General features: G+C 46.0%; 1 protein-coding gene and 1 long non-coding RNA gene across 5 annotated transcripts in view; one reads left to right on the top strand and one right to left on the bottom strand.

Moving 5' to 3' along the window:
• Positions 1-19,429, top strand: part of LOC120908832 (DNA N6-methyl adenine demethylase) — a 160,181-nt gene that overhangs the window by 123,907 nt on the left and 16,845 nt on the right. For 3 of the 4 annotated variants that reach the window (XM_040320274.1, XM_040320275.1, XM_040320276.1), the window contains one exon: positions 17,427-17,960. In XM_040320274.1, coding sequence (XP_040176208.1) covers positions 17,427-17,960 — 534 coding nt within the window. Of the gene's footprint in view, positions 1-1,754; positions 2,326-17,426; positions 17,961-19,429 lie in introns of those variants that run through there. The other variant, XM_040320277.1, reaches the window with a different exon arrangement.
• The window catches only part of LOC120908845, a 60,490-nt gene that overhangs the window by 27,303 nt on the left and 13,758 nt on the right, over positions 1-19,429 (bottom strand). Inside the window, exon 4 of the long non-coding RNA XR_005741185.1 lies at positions 2,935-3,219. This is a non-coding gene — a long non-coding RNA (uncharacterized LOC120908845). The remainder of the gene's footprint in view (positions 1-2,934; positions 3,220-19,429) is intronic.

The raw sequence follows: 19,429 nt of genomic DNA on the forward strand, positions 1-19,429 counted from the left end.
CGGCCCCGTCAATGACAGCAATCCCGGCACAATCAGGAAGCAAAATGGTGAAGTGTCATTGGACGATGGAATGGCGAAGGGGGGCAGCAACAAGTGTAAAAATGCACGTTGCACAAACAAATAAACGTAATTGTCCCACTTCTCTCGCGGACGGTTTTTTTTGTGTTTGCAGCAGCAAGACGGGGGACTTTACCTTATAATTTGTACCCGTATAAGGCTCACGTTTCTTCTTCACGTCACTCCCGTGATTGCAATGGTTCAATTCAAACTGCAAGCTGCAGTTATTGCATTCTGTGTACATCTCTGTCTCGCTAACAGAGAATAAAGCAAGAATGCATCGCTGGCAATATTAAGAAGAGCCAAAATGAAGCAGACAATCAAAACGACACACAACTCGGGCAGACAGTCGGGAGCAGAAGAAAATCATTAAATTAAATTTTCGAAAAAAAGACGACAAAAAACAGAAGAATAATCATTCGTGTCTGTGTGTGTGTGTGTCTCGAACCGGACGAATTCGGTTTCGCTTTCGTGCGCGGAATTTGTCCACCTTTTTTGTCGAAGACGCATAATCATCTCTTCCCCTCTCCGAAGTCGTCTCCTCTTCCAAGTGTCGTCTCCTCTGCTGTGTGTCTCTGTGTCCACTGTCGACTGTGAGTCGCTTTTATTCTTGTCGCCGTCGTCTTCGAGCTGTGTTTCTTCCACCGTGTGCCATTAATTTAGATCTTGCTCGATTTCTTGTGTCTCTGGGCATGGTGGTGGGGGCAAGCGAAGATCGAGATAGCGAAAAATTTAATTATGTTAAATAAAACATAAAAATGATAATAACTCTCCCGCCGCTTGGCAGTGGTGCTGCGAGCCAGAGACATTGAGGGTATGTTTTTTTTGGCAAGATGCCCAGAAATGGAGCGAAAGAGAGATGTGTTCAGAAATAGGAATCAGAAAACATTTGGAAAATCCCAGAACAACAACACTATCGTGAATTTGCAAACGAAAAAAGGGAAGCACAAAAACGTAGAATAGTAAAGAAGAGAGAAGTTTATCGCAAGTACTACAAGTGAGTGGTCGTTTAATCGAAAAAAAAATGTGGCATGTCCAACCCATAAAACCCACCAAAAAACGCAATCACCAAAAGAAGATTTGTGCTACAAGGTCTTGAGTATGTGTAAGCGCAAAATGCAACAGAAAACAAAAACACCAAGAAATGAAGATAAATTTAAAATGATAAAAATGGTACAGAAGAAAAAGCAAAACAAGTATACAACCTACAAACCAATCACAGAGAAGAAGAAGAACCCCATTAAATGTGCTTAACAATTGCGATCGATTTTTGTGGTTGTGTGGTGTGTGCGGTGTGTGTGGTTACAGGCCCCGAAAATGGCTTATGCGCGCGCACACATACATTAACATTATTGTCCACCCACTTCTCTGTCCCGGCAGAAAATGAAAATGTATTCTCAATGAATTGAAGCACAGTGCTGAAGCTGAACAACACAAAACCAAACAAAAAGAAAATGGGAAGAAAACAGCTAAGAAAATGAACGTGTCCAGGACACACAATGCGCGATAAGTCCAAAAGTGGGCAAACGGGGTGGGGAATGGTAGAGAGCGCAAGGAAGCGCTTGCGATTTCGTGACGATAATAAATGTCTGGGCTGTGTGGAATAAATTGCTGTGTGCTTGTGTGTACGTGTGTGACGAAAATGAGAAAAAGCGAAAAAAGGAAAAAAAGGAAAAAAGGAAAAACACAATAACGAAAGTTACGAAACGAAAAGGATTTGATAAGAAAATCAGTAATTTCGTAAACGAAGAAGAAGAAGAAGCAAAAGAAAAAACATACAAAAAAGAAGAAGAAACAACGCGCACTGCGAAGCGAAGAGAAGAAGCGAAGCAAAAAAAGGAGGAGTAAAAATTAAAGGATAACAAAAGTGCACAACAACAACAAGAGCAGAAGATGGGAAGAAGTAAAGAAAATTGTGTTTCTGATGAAGTTTTTTTTTTGTTCCCCCCTTATAGTTCGTTCGGAATGTTTTCGTTCGGAGAAGAATCGTTAATCGAATCACATTTTGGGGGGGAAAATGGGAAGAAGCAAAAGGGAGAAAACGGGGCAATCGATTGGCGCGCGGGCACCTCCCCAATCCCGTCAGTGTGGAGAAGAGAGGCTGTTAGGGGAGTTGGGGTTAGAAGAGCGAAGAAAAATGTGAGAATTTATTGATATATTTTCAAACTCCGAATAGTGTGTAGTAGTGTGGTGATGAAGGTGGTCCATCCGTACCATCCGTACACGCCGCGGGGACAGGAACACAGGGGTATTTGCAGCACGGAAAAGGTATTTGTGATTGATGTGTGCGTGAGTGTGTGTGTGTGTATGTGAGTATATTCTTACACTCTTTTAATGATAATGCTAGCGTCTCACCAGTTCACTCATAAAGCCATCAACAGCAGCATGGGTTGTTTCTCGCAATTTCCCCCTTTTTTTAAGAGCATTTTCGAGTGACAATTTTCCCTTTTTTCGTAATGTAAAAGAGAGTCATTTTACCTTCGCCGAAGGTACCTACCACACAAGCCACACAAATATAGTTGATATGAAGCAGACAGGAAGGCAGGAAGAGCCACGGAGATGGAGAGGATGGATTATGATTTATATGCTTTAATCAAAATGATTTATGCTACTTCAAGCCATTCACTCACACACCCACAGACGCACACACACATGAAAAGGAAAGTGTTGAATAGCGCGCCATCTCCGGTGTACGGAAGGGACGAAAGAAAGAAAGGGGGAAGCAAGTGAGCAAAAGAACCGAGCGGAAAGTTAAATATGAGGCGGCGGAGGAAAATTTATTACCAAATTTATTAGTATATTTTACTCCTCCGCCCGCCCTCTCTCCATCCCTCTTTTCCGGGGGTCGGAGTTTGGGGTGGTTGAGAAAAGACTTACCTGTGGGCCGTGCATAATGGCCATGGTGGTGTGGTGTGTGTGTTAGAAGAACGGCGCGCACAAGACACCGGGGAGAAGAAAATGACCCGCCATAAGAAAATATCTTTTATAATGGTCCATTCCTGCTGCTGCTGCTTCTTCTTCTCACTGCTCTGGCAAAGGAGAAGACGTTGCGATCGTTTTGATGGATTCCTTCGCGGCCGATATGCGCGCCGCCGTCTCGAAAAAAGGAGAAGCAGGCAAGAATGCTCCTCGATGATAGAGTGTACGTGTGTAATTTATTACCTTAAAAGAAAGAGAGAAATGAAAATTATTAGAAAAAAGCTGGTTTTTGCACACACTTACACACACACACATGCGCCATAGTTTTTCATTAGCAATGTTCCGACCATTTATGAAAATAGTTGTAATGTATGTTGTGCAATCTTATCTATTTGCTTAAATTGACGCAGAAGAATGGTGCAACCTCTCCGTTGAAGCACATCACCTCCCACTGCCTTTCCGTACTCGGAATGCTCTGCGACCCCGGGCTGGTCGGTCGGTGTGGTGAAGGAATTTATTTTCACAATTAAATTTTATTATCACCCAAGAAGCGATGCGGAAGAAAGGGTCACCCGCCTTAAGTGCCACTTACGGCCCCATCATACGGTAGTGTGTGTGACTGTTTATGTGTTTCTTCTCCTGCGTAAATGGGAGGGTTTTTTCCCTCAAAGTGTAGTTCGGGCAAATAGAGTTAGTTGTGCTGTTTTTTTCTGTTCTCATCACACTTGGGACGCGATTTCTTGGAATTTATCCTCCTGTTTCTAATCACTTTGGCCCCACAACTCTGAAACAAACTTTACCTAAGAAGGTGACGGCTGGAGATGGTTTGCTCCTCTTTCTCTCTTTCTCTCTCTCTCTATCTCTATTGTCTTGCCTCTATTTTTATGTGTGTGTGTGTGTTTGCCTGTTGTTTGTTCACTCGATTCGTTTCCTTTAACTGTGGCCACTGTCCGCCTAATGATTGGCCGTTTTATTGTTATTTCTCGACTTCCCCCTCCCGCCCCTTTTCCCTTCCACATTGATACATCGAGCTGCAATAAAATCGACGTTTTGACGATGTTGGATCCTTTAGTAGCTTCCTTTTGCTTTAATTGTTTAATTACGCTAACCGTTTGGTGCTGCTGCTGTTGCTGCTGCTGCTGCTACCGGTGTGCGGAGAGAAGCATTTTAGTCGTTCTTGTGAATGGGTTATAAAATGGAGTTTTTTTTCTTCGACTTTTCATCTTCATTAGTAAGCTGTTTATTGCTTTACGAGGGAGAGAGAGAGAGAGAGAAGATTTAGCAAGTAGTCAAAAAACACAGACACAACGCAACTAGCTTTTGATTTAGCAAATTAATGCTAAATGAATGAAACGGCGCGCAAAACTCCCCGAATGCATTCTGAACATGGTGCCAATGTCATTAATGAACCATTTTCTCACACAGCCACAGCAACTTTTCGCACCGCCCAAGCAATTTAAACCTTCTTAATTCCTTGAAGCGAGCAGATCCTTTTGCGCCGGCATGATTAGACCATTAAACATGCAAGGAAGCAGCGTGAGGGCGGCGAAAAACTCCTCCAAAGTATTTGATACCACCAGCCAAGCCAGTCAGTCAAAGCCGTTTAACGAGCAAGGCGTGTGAAAATCAAAACACACACACTTCCAAAAGCTCCCAAGGCTCCAGGGATAAACGTCCTTCCCCGTTTTTCCTTCGCTGTGGAACGCGAGAGGTGTACCGAAGAGAGAGAGACCGTTTCCGTTAAAGGTTGTCTAGAAAGTTTGGCCTCTTTCTTCTTTTTTTCGTTGGTTGGTTGGTTGGTTGGTTGGAGGAGCGAATTGTTACACTTTAGCACCGAGCCGGTGTGCCGGTAAATGGATAAGAAGGAAGCAAATTCCTTTGCAAATTCACCCAAACGGGAAAGGAAAGTTGGCGGCGCCAGAAGAATTTCGTTAACATCCGCAAAACACCCTCCCAAAGTGCGGTTCAAACTTTTGTCGACGGTGTGTCTCGTAGTAATTCTACCATTTTTTTTTTTCAACTAGGGTCGTTGCTCCTGTGCGTAGCTCTGTTTTTTGTGTGCACATTTTCACTCTGCGGGGTGGCTTTTCCACAATCGGATTACGTGGGGCGTTCATTCATTCATTAATTTCATTCGCGAGACAGTGAAACACTGCGAGAGAGTGAGAGAGAGCTTTACCGATCGAGAGTACTTGCAGTGGATCCATTCTTCCAGTTCTTGATTCGAACCTATTGGTTTACTCGCAATGAACGATTTATTAATATTTTTTTTATTTTTTCTTTCTCTTCTTATTTGCAGGTAAGCGACAAAAAATCGGTTAGTGGGAGAGCGCGTTTTCTGTTATTAGTTCGTAATTAAACACTGTAGGAAGTGCAGCGCTACTGTAAGTAAAACATCACATCTAACAAGCCGCGGATGCTTTGAATTGCTTCGCTTCCTGGAAGCACTTCCCATGCAAAAGAAAGTCCTTTTTTGCTTCAATATTGGAGGAATATGTTTAGCTGAAAGCTATTCATTCCGAGCGAAATTGCATGGAAATTTCATTCCATTTTTTTTGGCTACTCTTGAAAAGAGCGCTGGCTGAGTTCATTATAGACTCATTTGCGCCGCTCGCGTACTAGCTCTATGCGAAAGCCTAATGTGCAATCGAATATTTAAGAGTGCATGCATCTCGAACGGCCACGATGAAACCTCCACATTAATGCACAATCAGCAAACAACGACGGTGCCGCGTCTGTTTTGATAAATAATTTAAATCACGATTGTGCTTCTCTGCTCTGTACCTCATCATACTCAAGCCTTTCCCGTTTCTCTGCAACAAATGTACAGCACTGTGTGTGTGTGTGGGGAGTTGTTTTCGAACAACGAAGCAATCCACCCCGTGAGGCGTGGAGCAGGCATACATTTTCAGTTCAAAAGGAAAATTATAATCTAAAATCCTCCCCTCGTACCGAGAGAGCAGTAGACCGAGGGGCACAAATCGTTGTTTCCCCGAGTGTCTGAAGCTACACCGAGTACGAAGCGATGCGCGATGATGCAGGTTGGTTGCATCCCGAAATTGCACCCGGAATGGACAACTCTGCCTCACACTCTCAAGCAGACTCTCATTCTACTCAATATCCGAGAGAGCCCAATCTATGATCACTTGTCAAAATGGCTGCAAGGATAATGGCTGCCCCTCGCAACCCCCTCGAGTACGAGCCTGTTTCGAAGCAGCGACGCATAACTTTCCCTTGCTGTGGGATTCAGTTTTGGTGCGTTTTTCAGCAACATTTACGGTTTAGCAGCAGCAGCAGAACGCATTATTCGCAATGTCTCGTATGTCTCTTGTTGGACGATACAGAGCAAGGCAAGGCACCAAACTGCATTTGCTCCAAACAGACCAACACCTCCACGCCGGCGCCAGTGTCTGTGGCTGTGTGTTAATTGAAATTCCTCGTTTTGCCCTTCGCACAACAACTCGCACAGCTTAGAAACGCAACGCTACTTTCTACTGTGCACCACACACAACGTATGCGTAGATGCGTAGATGCACTCGCTCCCCGAAAAGAAGGGTGAGAGTAACGCCAATCCAATAATGGGTTTTCTGTGCGTACCGTGCACTATCAGGCTCGGTGCATCGGGCTCTAAATATAATATTGAATACGAATGCTTCTCCATCTAGCCTCCAGAGCCGCGCCTTCTAGTGCTGCTAGAGAGTCATCTTTTGTTGTTTTCTAATTTGGAGTACAACGCATTTCGGGGAAGCGGGAGCTTTGATTGTGTTTTTGTCGCCTCGGACACATAAATCCTGTGACACATCCTGTGAGTCAGACCGTGGAGGATAATTTTAATATCGCTATCGTCCGTGTGCCGCAGTGCCTTATTGTGTGAAGCAGCAAAAAGTTTCATTAGTTTCTGTGGGTGGAGTTGATGCTGTCCAGCATGAGGGCACACACAGACAGCCTTTAAAGCTCCGGAAAATGCAATTTGATTTATCTCATGCAGTGCCAGTCTGCCCCAAAATTTATGTGTGTGCCAACCATATTAGACATTCTCCCAGAGCTGAACCGGATGAAGGAATCAATTTTCTAACCTGGACGCTACTTCACGCATGTACCACCAGTCAGTTTCGGGGAGTCTTTCAGAGAAGTTGTCCATAGATTTAATTAGTTTGTACGTAGAAGCCATCACGGGGCGTATGAAATTACGGTTCGCAAGAACTGTTTGTGACGCATTTTGTCAAATTGTGAGCTTTTGAGTGATGGAACATGAAGCATTTCCACAAGAACGTATGAATTTACATGAAAGCTTTTTTAGTGTTGCGAAAATACAAAATTAATATCAACAACATTTGGTAGGTTTAGATAATTGTTTTTAAGCCTTCTAAAATCAAGCCTCGAAGCTAATTGCGAGCATTAATACGGGCAAAGCATTGCTGAAAAGACTGCTGGAAGCTATCACCTTTTATTCCCTGCACCGACTGACTGCTCCCTAAACTCCCTAAGCACAGAAAATAGAAGCGTAATTGCGTCGCCCGTTGACGAATGCGAGAGATGAGTAGAAGGGGACACACACACGTTGCACAAAAAAAAAACCGACTCGTCACAATAGCCGCACACAACATACCGATTGCATTTGATGACGGGGTTGCGGGGGTCACCCAGCGTACTCTCTTCCTCCCGGAGGGGCTTTTATTGATAGGTGTAGAAAACGATTACTCATCGTCTCTCTCTGTGTTTTTTTTTCGAACGAGATAGAGAACAAGTAGAAAAAAACATAAAAATAGAAAAAAGCTTTGAAAGGCACTGAGGGTGACATGAGATGACAATGAGTTTCTATTTCAATGCAGCCGTTCCGGTATGACGACAGATGCTCTCTACCTTTCGATCAAACTGGTGAGAAAGGGAGTATGCGAGTGGTTCAATTAATTGGCGAAACTCCACTTTTTTGTGGTACCATTTGGGACCCCTTTCCATTTTGGGGGGATGCATCACTTGTTCGACTGCAATCACCGCTCGAAGGGACACCACCAATCATCAATTGATCACCGATATGTATATATGCCGATGCTGCGAACGATGGACATCTCCCACACAAACGGTCCTTCCATCAGCACGGTCAATTGGTGTGCATTTGAATGAGCCGAAGCGAATGTGCTGCTGCTGTGTGTGGTGACATGCGGCTTAGGTTTAGGGTGTATGTACCCAGCCCGCCCCAGCTTGCTGCGGTTTCTCTCTCTCTCTCTCTGTGCTGAAATAAATTGCCGGTGCATATATTTGCATACCTGTTCAGGGATGGGGTTTTGGGGTGTGTATGTTCGTTTGAATCCGCACAATGATCCGGTTCTGATATCGATGCTGCTAAATTGACGTGTGTGTCGAAAGCAAGCGGGGTCGTTTTCAGCTACTGTGTGTCTCTGTGTAAAGCAGTGAATAGTAAAACGATTTTGGGGATATTGAAATAGCACGTGCGTTGTTGCCTTGCACATTGAACATTGTTGTCAATTCGCAGTATGTGTCTTTCGTTTGTGGTGTGGAAAAAGGATTGCTTCCATGACCTCAAACCTCAAAAAAGTACCAACTAATCAAACAGGAACGCTTGTGTGGCAATTTTATATGAAGCAGATGAAGAAACAGCAATCTCTTTCGAGTAAAAGCCCCTGAAGGTATGCAATTTGCAACGCAAAAGCAGCATCTCTTAATCAATAACACATTACGAAGCAAAATAATGATCTCGCGTGATGCTATAATTACATACACACACGTACACAGGCGTCATCGTCCCTTCTTCCTCCTCGAGCAGGGCGCTGATTAATGCACATGCACCAACACCACTAATGATGGGCTTTTAATCAACAAGCAGCAAGCGGACTGTGGTGGTTCGCGATGCCGCTGCTACACGTGTTGGGGTGTCATGCGATACGAATATCTCGAACACAACACTCCATTAGCGGTATGAAATAGTCGCGCCCCGATCGGTGTCACTTAACCCCCTTCCCGTTCGAGAGCTGCCACTGCTACTGCCAATGGACGATAAATGCCAATAATTCCAACCATAAATAAACGGTCGCGGTCGTGCGAATTCTGAGCCGCGTCCTGTTTCACGCGTGCCCGTGTGAGTGTGTGTGTGTGTGTGGTTGTGTGTATCCCTTAACAATCTGTTGATCGTGCCTGACAGTGAACGGGGACACGGTGCGAATCAGATTATAACATTTAACACTTTCCCAAATTTGCGCCGCTTCCCCCACCGGTGTTGGGTGGGAAGCACAGGCACACACACACCTTTCCAACCACCAATAACAATAATAATACGTTCATGATGAACAAAGGACGACGGAGAAGCTTTTGTGGTGTAAATTTCACCCCGCGAACGCACGTGACACACAACGATCCGAAATTATTTCATGCAAAATCGGTCCATCGCGGGAGCGTGCAGCGAAACCCTCCTCTCACCCCAATTTTCGCGTACAGGTGACCATGGGGGGGGGGAGAGTGGTAGTAAAAGTGACATGATTCACCGACACACACACACACGCGCGCGCTGTCTCATTTGCACAACCGCGCGATTTCGATGCTCCTGCACCAGCGCGCCGGAGATATTCGAAGCGGAAGCGTGGCAATCAATTTGAATCCAATTTTCGACGACGACACAAACCCCCTTCCCTCCCAACAAAGAGGGAATGAATCGAACGCGCCAATGACACCCCCCCCCCCACCGGTCGCACCCGATGACGCTTGATGATCGCGTGCGCGATGAGCGGTGTTTGCGCGGCGACCGTTTGCTGCAGCCACACGCCACACGACGGCACGCCACGCCACGGCACGGTGTTATGCGCTTTTCGATTTTTATTTGTTTGTTTTGCCCCCTCCCCACGGGTGAGATGATGATGAGAGCTGCTAACTGAGTGTGTGTGTGTGTGTGCGGTCCTGTCTGTGTGATACCGCATTGGAATTGGAAAACCACAACCCCCCTCTCCACGAGCTCTGGAATGTATGAATGAAATGTATCAATGAATGAGCTTCACACTCCCTTTTGGTGCGCTGCGGTGCAACGAGGGGGGTATAAAACGGTCAGATTTATTTGGGCAGAACGAAGGGTTGGATGGGTGGGGGCTGCAAGGTCAACCAGCAGCAACGGCAACAACAAAAAAAGGAAACAGATTAAAATATGTATACACATGTGTATATAAATATCAATTCGAAAGGCAAGAATAACTGATGAATGTGCGCTGTGCTTGGTCTCTCTCTCTCTCTCTCTCTCTCTCTCTCTCTCTCTCTCTCTCTCTTTCGGTGGTGCATTCTTGGTATGGGGAATTCCCATCGGAGGTGAAATCCACGCGTAGTGAATGGGAAAACACGGTGCGAATTAAATTTGATAGCTTCACACACGCACGACAGCCCGCGGAACCGGTACCGGTACTGGGTAATTTGACGAGAGAGAGTGCTCTGGATGCTTTTCGGGGGTCCCACGTGTAGTTTTATTTCACACACACGCAAATGGGACGAAAAGGGAGATAGAGCGAGGGCATGTTTGCGTTACCGCACAGCATCGCGTTATCAATTAAAATATATGTACACGTACGCTTGTTTGTGCGTGTGAGAGTCGTCGCCCCTGTGCATGTGGATTGCGCGAAAACCCATTTATTGCATGTTTAATGCAACTGCACCAGACAACAGACGGCTCCTTTTGTGTGTGTGTTGTGTCGATTCGCTCTCGATTTCATCCCACCGTTCCCATCAGCTGGTTTGCGTGATGGTAATTTGCACAACCCCGATGCCGTTCGCGCTCTCTGCCCATACATTATTGGTGCCGTGACCAGGATACGATGAATGAATTGAAGCATTTTACGCGTCCTATCGGTTTGCTATTTTCATTCATAATCTACCGGCAATTGAAGTGCAACAACAAAAAACACAATCACAGCTGTGTTATAAACCCCCCCCTCCCTCCCAATCTGTATTTGTTTTGACCGGCATTACCGACACCAAAAACACACCCGACCCGGCCGGCCGGGATAGGCAAACTTAGACACGCGGAAAAGCCGACCCAAAAAAGAATAAAGTGTGTGTGTGTGTGTGTTTGACTGCACAGAAACTTTCCCCGTAGAAATTGGATGCCCCAAAGGCAGGAAAGGAAAAAAACCTTTAAACTTCCTTCATGCCTCGGAAAGAAGAAAGTTCAAGCCCCCTCGGGGACGCCATTTTCCCGCGATCCTCAATCCCAAGGAGAGAGAGGGAGAGAGAGAAAAAAAAGCGTAATATAAAACAAACCTTGCCCTCTCGGAACGATTGAATGGCTGGTTGACCGGAAAATCGGTCTGCTGGTGGTGTGTCCCCTCGGGGGTGCAATCGTTCCGTATCAAACTGACCTGGGAAATTGGTGAGTTTTTTTTTGTTCGGCGGTGAAAAGATTATGTACTTAAGAGTATATAAATAGCCGCCCGGTCCGGGGTGTGTGTACGTGGATATTCATATTTCGCATAACTACCGCAGAGGAGACCGTTTAAGAAAAGGATCCGATGGAAACCATCCATGACCGAAAGAGGGCGGAGGGGGGAACCCCCGGGCAGATGCGGTAATCTCTTACTACCGATCCGATTTTATGCCGATTCAATTCCGGGTCAGACAAGGGAATATGAGAAGCAAAAGGAGAAGGGAAAAAAACCCAAACAGTTCGTGGGAAATCCTTTTGACGACGACCTGCCTTTCGGGGCTGGAAGGGCGTCGTAAAAGACGCAGGTTCAGTTTACTACACCCCTCACACTTTGCCTTCTTTCTCTCTCTCTCTCCGGTTGGTGCGTTTTAATGGTTTCCAGCGTAACATTAAGGAGCAGCAAAAGGCAGAAAAAGGCTCACAAAATGAGCCAAATCTGAATGAAGGAACGATTGGAAGGATACAAAAAAGAACCCCCCGTTTTCCCAAGATGGGATAATGTCCAACAGGTTCTCTCTTAATTCCTTGGGCTATGCACGATTTGCACCACGGCCAGGCTGTGCCGTGCTGGGTTAAAGTGGTCTACATTTTACCCCTTTTTCCAGGACACTTTCCCCTTTTAACGGCCGCCTGGCCGTGTTTGTGTCCTTGCGTGGGGAAGGTCTTGAACGGTGTAATAAGACATTGGAGAAGACTGCTTTCTTGCTCATTTTTTTAACGGTAAAAAAGGGGTTAGGATTGTTTGATTTTTCGCTTCGCCCTTTTTTTTTGAGCGTAAAGAAAGTCCGGTATAGGTCACGGTTACGACCGTATCGATGCGAGCGCCTTCGCTTGAAGAGCCACAATGTCGGGACTTTGCCTTTTCCCACCCAAACTTTTGAGGCCAGAGTTTGCGGGCAAACATATATAAATATAATCTTTTTTATTTCTACAGCGTGATGACTTCACGCCGGCTTTTTTTCTGCTTCCTTTTTTTCTGTGTACTACTGTGGTACTGGGGGGGTTTTTTGTTGGATCGATAGCTGTCAGGGGTGAGCAGCAGGGCGTATGTGAGCCTTTATGCGCAATAGAGAGAGAGAGAGAGAGAGAGAGAAGAAGAACAAAAACGACGCAGCAGCAGCTGCTGCGACGTTGATGATGATGAGTTCCACCTGCTTTCCGTTGTTATGACAGCAAACGACCTTTTGCGTTGATATTAGAGAACGCCTGGGGGGTGGAGGCGCGTAGAGAATATGTTTTTTGTTGTTTTTTTGCATTCTAAATTAGACTAATATAGGCAAAAAATGGGGAAAAGAATGGACTTGAGAAGTTTTGTCCTTTATAAAGGGGACACTCACACACACCTTTTGGGGCATTTGGGGGAAAATATTGGAAAAAGTTGGTTTTCCTTTAGAGCCATAATGAGGTCAAAAAAGTGTGCGGCGTCGTGGCCATTTAAGCACCAAAAACCGTTCAAGGACGGAATGATAAATTGGTGTTTAATTTAAGGAGCAACGATCGAAAATAGATGCGAACCACCACTCCATCATAGGTTGGATGAATAATTCAGCACACAGTGGTTAAAGAGTGGACAGGAGCACGAGTGAGCAAGGCATTAAAAAAAACAAAACAAGGATCTCACCATACTCCAACTCCAGAAAGGTGCTCAAACACTGTGTGACACGTGTTTGTCATAAATGACAGCACAAATGAGGCGCGTTGGTTTGTGGGTGGCCCACGATGACCTTTTTGCTGTGCTTTACGCGGGAAATGGAGCACTGTATGTGTGTGTGTGTGTGTGAGAAGGTTTGTTAGGTTTCACCTTTGGCACACACACCACTCCTCCCACCACTTGCTTATGGCATGCATCATTAGGGAGAAAAGCGCATAATAAAATTGAGTCAGCAGTTCGTTACGTTGTGTTGTGTTGTTTTGTTTTACGTGATTGATAGATGACGAACGAACGGGGTTTGTTTTTTTTTTCTTCTTCCTTTTAGAAGAGTATTTTCCCACCTTTTTCTCTTTACGTGTGTGTGTGCTTTGTAGTGATTACATAAATTAACATGTCCTTCAAGGAAAGGTAACAATACAAATGACTCTTTAGAACGAATCGGGGGGCTTCGGGGCGCTCCGGCTGAAGGGTATATCGGGCGTGAAGATTCATTTATCAAACTCGTGCCACCCCCAACCCAACCCAACCCACCGAACTGTGGGAGTGTGTCTGGTAAGGGATTGGGAAAGGGGTGTTGTTGCTGATCCCCTCCCCACATCGTCCCAATCCAATCCCAGTAATCGTTTGTTGATCCCCAAAAATTCGTTCAAACAACAAGGGTGTTCTTGTGTGTTCGATCGTTTGTTCAACATTGACCCTAAGTGTGTGTGTGTGTGTCTCGAAGCGTTGCCTTGCAGGTCCCAGATTAAGGCACGCGCGGTACACAAAACACCATTCCCCACTCCTACTTCGTTGCCGTGTTATGTCAAGATGTCGGGCACTCGAGGCCAAATTCCCCATTTTCCTGCGCTAATGAGCTACGGAGGAGACCTCTCCCAACACCCCCTCTCGCACCAATCGTACCATCCGGGGGGATATCGTTTCCCGATCATTAGCGCAACCCAAAACGCGGCCCTCTGCCTGGCTCTCGTTCGTTTCGTTCCGTTCGTTTGCTCGTCGTTTGGTACTTTGGTTGGTTGTGGCGTTTGTTTTTTCTTCTCCTCCTCTTCTCTCCTCTCCTCTCCCTCTACCTGTCATGTTGGAGGATTTGTACACCCCCCCCCTGTCCCTTGTTACACTTCTGCGTTACATTCTATGTTCGAGTGAGCAAACATTATTTATGTTTGTCCGGTTCGTAAATTTGTATTATTTTTATGTTTTATGTTTTTACTACAAGCTGTGGGGCGGTGTTTTTGTGTGTTTGTGCCTATGCGTATCAAACCCACCTGGTGGGGTTTTGTTTTTTATTGAAAACGAAGGTACAGGTTGTTCGTTTTATTTATTTTTTTTTTTTTGGGGAAGTATAAAGTTAATTACAAAAACACACTCCCTGTTAATGTCCTTTCCCCACTGTACGCCCATCTCGAAACCTCGCTCGAACTGTACACGTTGTCATGGATGTTGGGTAGGCTAAGAGTTGTCGTCCGAAATCGGGACTAATTTCTGTTACTGCCAAGCCCGCACCCGCCCGATGGTTACCACGAGCAACACAACAGTTGGAAATAATTAATGACTTTGGCAAGCATTCCGAAAGGTCTTGATCTCTCTCTCTCTCTCTCTCTCTCTCTCTCTCTCTCTCTGTTTTATTCTCTCTCTCTCTCTCCTCCAGAGAAGTTGAAATGATTTACGCAGATGTTTCTAGTCCAACCAACTAGCTTAGTTTGGTAGTTGATGACTCATACAGTTTTGCAGCGGTTCAATTTTACAAATTCGACACATAGAACAAACTTCTTCCTTCTCCTCCAAACGAGAGTGTCATTGGGGTCCCAGACTTTTCACTGGGAGCAGGAGCAAATTTTCTAATCAAAAACTTTCCAAAGCTGTCCAGCAAAAAAGTACATGTGTACCCGTCGCCGCCTTGCTACTCACTCCTCTATTTTTGAAGGAAGAAAGTAATTAGACAGCTTTTTTTTGGGTTTTGGGAAGTTAAAATACACACGAGGAACACTCTGATCCTGGCGTATATTTGTGTAGGTATGCAGATTTTGAACCTCATTTTTTTATGTGTGTATTTGTATTTGGAGCACAAATGAAGACAAACACACGTGTGGCATGAGGTTCAAAGGGAGGGCAAAGAAGGGCTGATTTCAAAAATAGTGCGCTTTGTTGTTACTTGTTTGTTGTTGTTGTATGTTGTTTAAATAAACGAGCATGATGGATGTCGAAGGGATTTTTTTTGCTGTGTGTGTGTGCTGTTGAGGATAAAGAAATGCGAACAATCAAGAGGCAAAGGGAGTTTGTGTTTACGCAAGCAAGCAAGCATCAGAAGGGGGCAACGATGTTGCCCGAGATGTTGATGATGATGGATACCCTTCTAAGCACACACACACCACAAACAGCAACAGCAACAATCGACGCGTTGATGAGAAGGAACGCGTCCGCCGCCCAACACACCAGCACACAAAAGGCAAAAGCAAATTTAGAAGGTTTTGGTTTGGATGGTGGCGGCGGTGGTGGTGGTGCGCTTTTTTGCTGCGTCATCGTACAGATGGCGCCACCGGTCACCCCGGGAGGGTTCTCTCCAGCTTGTGATGGGTTCCGGGGTTGAAATGCCAGCATAATTTGGCAATGTTTACTCGCTTTCTGCACCGAGACCATTCAAATATTGGCTCTGAGGGTGTGTGTGTGTGTGTGTGTTTGTGTTCGGACAAACAGCTTCCACCGTTCGCAAAGGATATGCGTAAATACGCGCCAGCAATTAGAATGCTTTAGAACCAAAGGGGGCCTTTTCCTTCGTATTTTGAAATGTTACCCACCGCAAAACGAGTTCGAGTTCCCCGCAAGAAGGTGTAGGAACGACCGGGGTCTGTTGTAAATCAAAATTCCTACTCCTTGAGAGCAAAATGGCGCCGCGTGTCCTTCAATTTGGGAGGTTTCAGTTGCCAACGTCATGTCACAGGGGAGACTTTTTCCCGTTGCGTTTGGCCCGAAGTTTCTATCCGCCATCTTGTGTGACTCCAACTCCAACCATTTTCCAACCACACACACACACACACCACACCATGGTGGTGGACATGGTATGCGTGTGTGCGTCCTAAAATTGATTGCCACAGAAATTAATGGTCCGTAAAAGTCAAATTTTCCAAATCCACCTCCTCATCTCCCCTCCGTGTGTGTGTGTGCGCGCCCTTTCAGTCGACTCCTGCCGCCATCTGACGGTAGTTTTTTGATGCATTACGAAACAATGCGAAGGCAAAGTTGGCAAAAAACAGGGAAAAACTCTCTTCCAAAAGAGTGACTTTTCTGGCATCGATTGTGTGTACACACGCGCACGCACATGCACACCAATGAACGTTCAATGTGTGCCCACACCTTTCCACACCGCCCTGTGCTGAAGTCTCTTGCCAAGATAACGGATGAATAATAACGATAATTAAGGCGAAGGCTCTTCCCTCTCTCTGTGTCTGCCCCATCCTGTTCCATCTCTTTGTTGGCGTCGTCGTCGTCGTCGTCATCGTCTACGCCTTTTCCTAACAATTTTCCTCCTTCGCCTCTCTCTCTGTCAGGGTTCGTCGTCTGCTCCAACTTCGTACCCTTGCCAAGGAGAGCGGAGGGGCACAAGAAATCGTTTATTTTACCCGCCCGGTTTCCTCTCAGTCGCCAGTCTCGTCTCGCCTCCGAACGGGTTGCACTCCGCCATTGCTTTTGGGGTGCATCTGTGTGGCAAGAAAGACTTCTCTGTCTCATCTACTGTTGAATGCTTTGGTTGCGGCTGCACCATTGGACTGGATAGGGAGGGAAGGGTCTCGAAAGAAGACGACCAAGGGCGGCGGGGGGGGAATGAATTGTTATTAATACCATTAATTAGTATTTACTATTATTAGATTCTCCCGCGCGTTTCGCAAAACTCCCTAGTCGCTCGAACGTTCGCCAACACAGACACACACACACAGACACTGCATAGGGAGTGAAACTGCACGGGAATGGGTTTTGTTAGTTTTCATGCTCCCCTGTCCCCTTCGCTCCCCCCTGCCCTTGCTTGCCTTTTGCCATTTAATCCAAACCCCGTAAATCTTCGCCATCGTGGATTTTCTGCACCAACAAGCGAAAGGGGTAAGCAGTGATGGTGTGGCGGTGTGTGTGTGTGTTATAATTCAATAATAAATAGCCCGTTTCTTGTGGGTCATAAATTTTCATTCACATTTCCGTTCCTTTCAAGGGTGGAGAGAGGGGACGGTTGTGTTTTCTTTAGAAAGAAAAGTATGAGCTTATTTACATTCCTCTAGTCGTGCATGAAAGATGCTCTTCTAACTGTAATATTTTAGTATTTTTAAGTTAAAGTTGCATTTGCTAACAATTTACTAATAATTTTTCTCTCTCTTTTACCTTCCTCTTCCATCACAGAGTGGCCGCGGTCGCAAGGCACTGAATCTCGGCGCTACGCCCAAGAACTCGGTCCCGCAGAACTCGGCCGTCAGCCCAGCGCCGGCCTCGTTGCCGCATCCCTCCCCGAACACTACCACGCCGGCGACGCCCAATGTGCAGCAGGTGCCGGGCCAGCAGCAGCAACAGCAACAGCAGCAGCAACAGCAACTGGTGACCGTGTCCGGCGCACAGCAGCCCGGAACAGCAGCCCCACCGACCGCTGCCAGTACCGCCAGCGCAGCCCACAACAACAGCAACGGTGTGCTGCTCGCGACCGGCATCCCCAGCCAGCACCAGCACCAGCAGCAGCAGCATCAGCAGCAAGCTCAGCTGCAGCACCATCTCGCCCGCCATCCGCCTATACCACCGGGCGCACCACCGCCGGGCGGAGGAGGTCCTGGGAGCCTCCAACAGCAGCAGCAGCAGCAGCAGCAACAGCAGCAGCATCATTCGATCATCGTCAAGTCGGAACCGAGCGTCGAAGTCATGAAGGATCAGCCGCAACAGCCGATGGTAAGTTCGGGGCTCCTGCCTCCCACCCGCCCAAGGTTGGGATGGTGTGTGTGTGTGTGTGTGTGTGTGTGTGTGTGTGTGTGTGTGTGTGTGTGTGTGTGTGTGTGTGTGTGTGTGTGTGTGTGTGTGTGTGTGTGTGTGTGTGTGTGTGTGTGTGTGTGTACTTTCAATTAAAAACTTGATTATAAAGCCAAAGTTAAGCTAATCGGTTTCGGGGAGGGGACGCGGCGACCACTGGTTGGGTGTTATTTTGGGGGAAAAGTTTTCGTTTTCATTAAACTTTCGCTAACGGGAGGCAGAAGCTTGCTGGGTGGTTGGGTGGGTGGGGGCTTGCCTCCATATCCATATCAACACCCACCCAGCAGCACCGCGAGTGAGCCATTGTTCGGTTTGTGTTGGTTTCCTCCAGAGTGTGCTTTCCCGGGAGAAAACTAAAGCTTTCGAACTGAAATAATCAACCCGAAAAAGGTGGAACTTGTTTTTTTTTTTTTTGGTGTTGGAAAATTAGTCAAAACTTTCCACCCGCTGCTTTTATAGCATTTTTGCAGGAAAAATATTATAATAACCACTATTATTGTGAGTGGTTTGTTTGGCCTTTTCTCCAAAAGGAAGGCGTCAATACAGGGTTTTCCACACATTTTCTCATAGCTCTGGTACACTTTGTTGACTTTTTCTTACTCGAAATGAACCTAATGTAATGCGAATTGGACTCTATAGCACTCTGATTGGACAAATCTAATAGGAATTTCCATTTCCCATCAAATGAAGCGCACTTCCCATAAGAGAGATGCAAGGAAGAGTCGCACAACTATGTGAACCCCCTCCGGAAAACCCCTGTATTATGATAAAAGTGGATCGTTGTTTTTCGTTTGCCAAACAAATCATTTTAACGTAAAAAATATGAGAAAGAGCATATTAAATATTTATTCAACCTGTCGTCTCTCCTCCCTTTCCCATTTTTGCCCAGAGGAGAGGAGATAATTTATGATATTGGTTTAAGCAAATGATATCACTTTCGACGCAGCAGCAGCATCAGAAAGTTAATCCATCCCTTTTTGTACGGGAGCCAGCAGCGCGCATCAGCATCATCATGATCATCCGCAAGTGCGGAAAGTTCCTGGCCTGGGCTCATTTTGACATTTATTATTACTTCTACTCCTAGTTTTACCTATCCTGCCATTTCCCCCCTCGCTCCCTTTCCCCCCCAATTCACCTGTGTTTGGGGGAAATTTTTGGAAGAAAAACACACACACAACGCTATTCATCTATCCAAAAAAGTCGGGGAAAAAAATGCCAAACTCACTAGGGCAGAGTATTACTTTTTCATCAGTCTAAAAAGGACATTTTCTGCAACACAGAGTTCCAGTAGTGTGTGCGCTTTGCATGGATGGGTGGGGTGGTACCGGGTGGGTGGTATGTGCGCGCACACGGTGAAAGGTAATTTTGGGCTCATTCTCGTTGATGAATTT

Source organism: Anopheles arabiensis, chromosome 2, assembly GCF_016920715.1.
Source record: "Anopheles arabiensis isolate DONGOLA chromosome 2, AaraD3, whole genome shotgun sequence".
NCBI lineage: Eukaryota > Metazoa > Arthropoda > Insecta > Diptera > Culicidae > Anopheles > Anopheles arabiensis.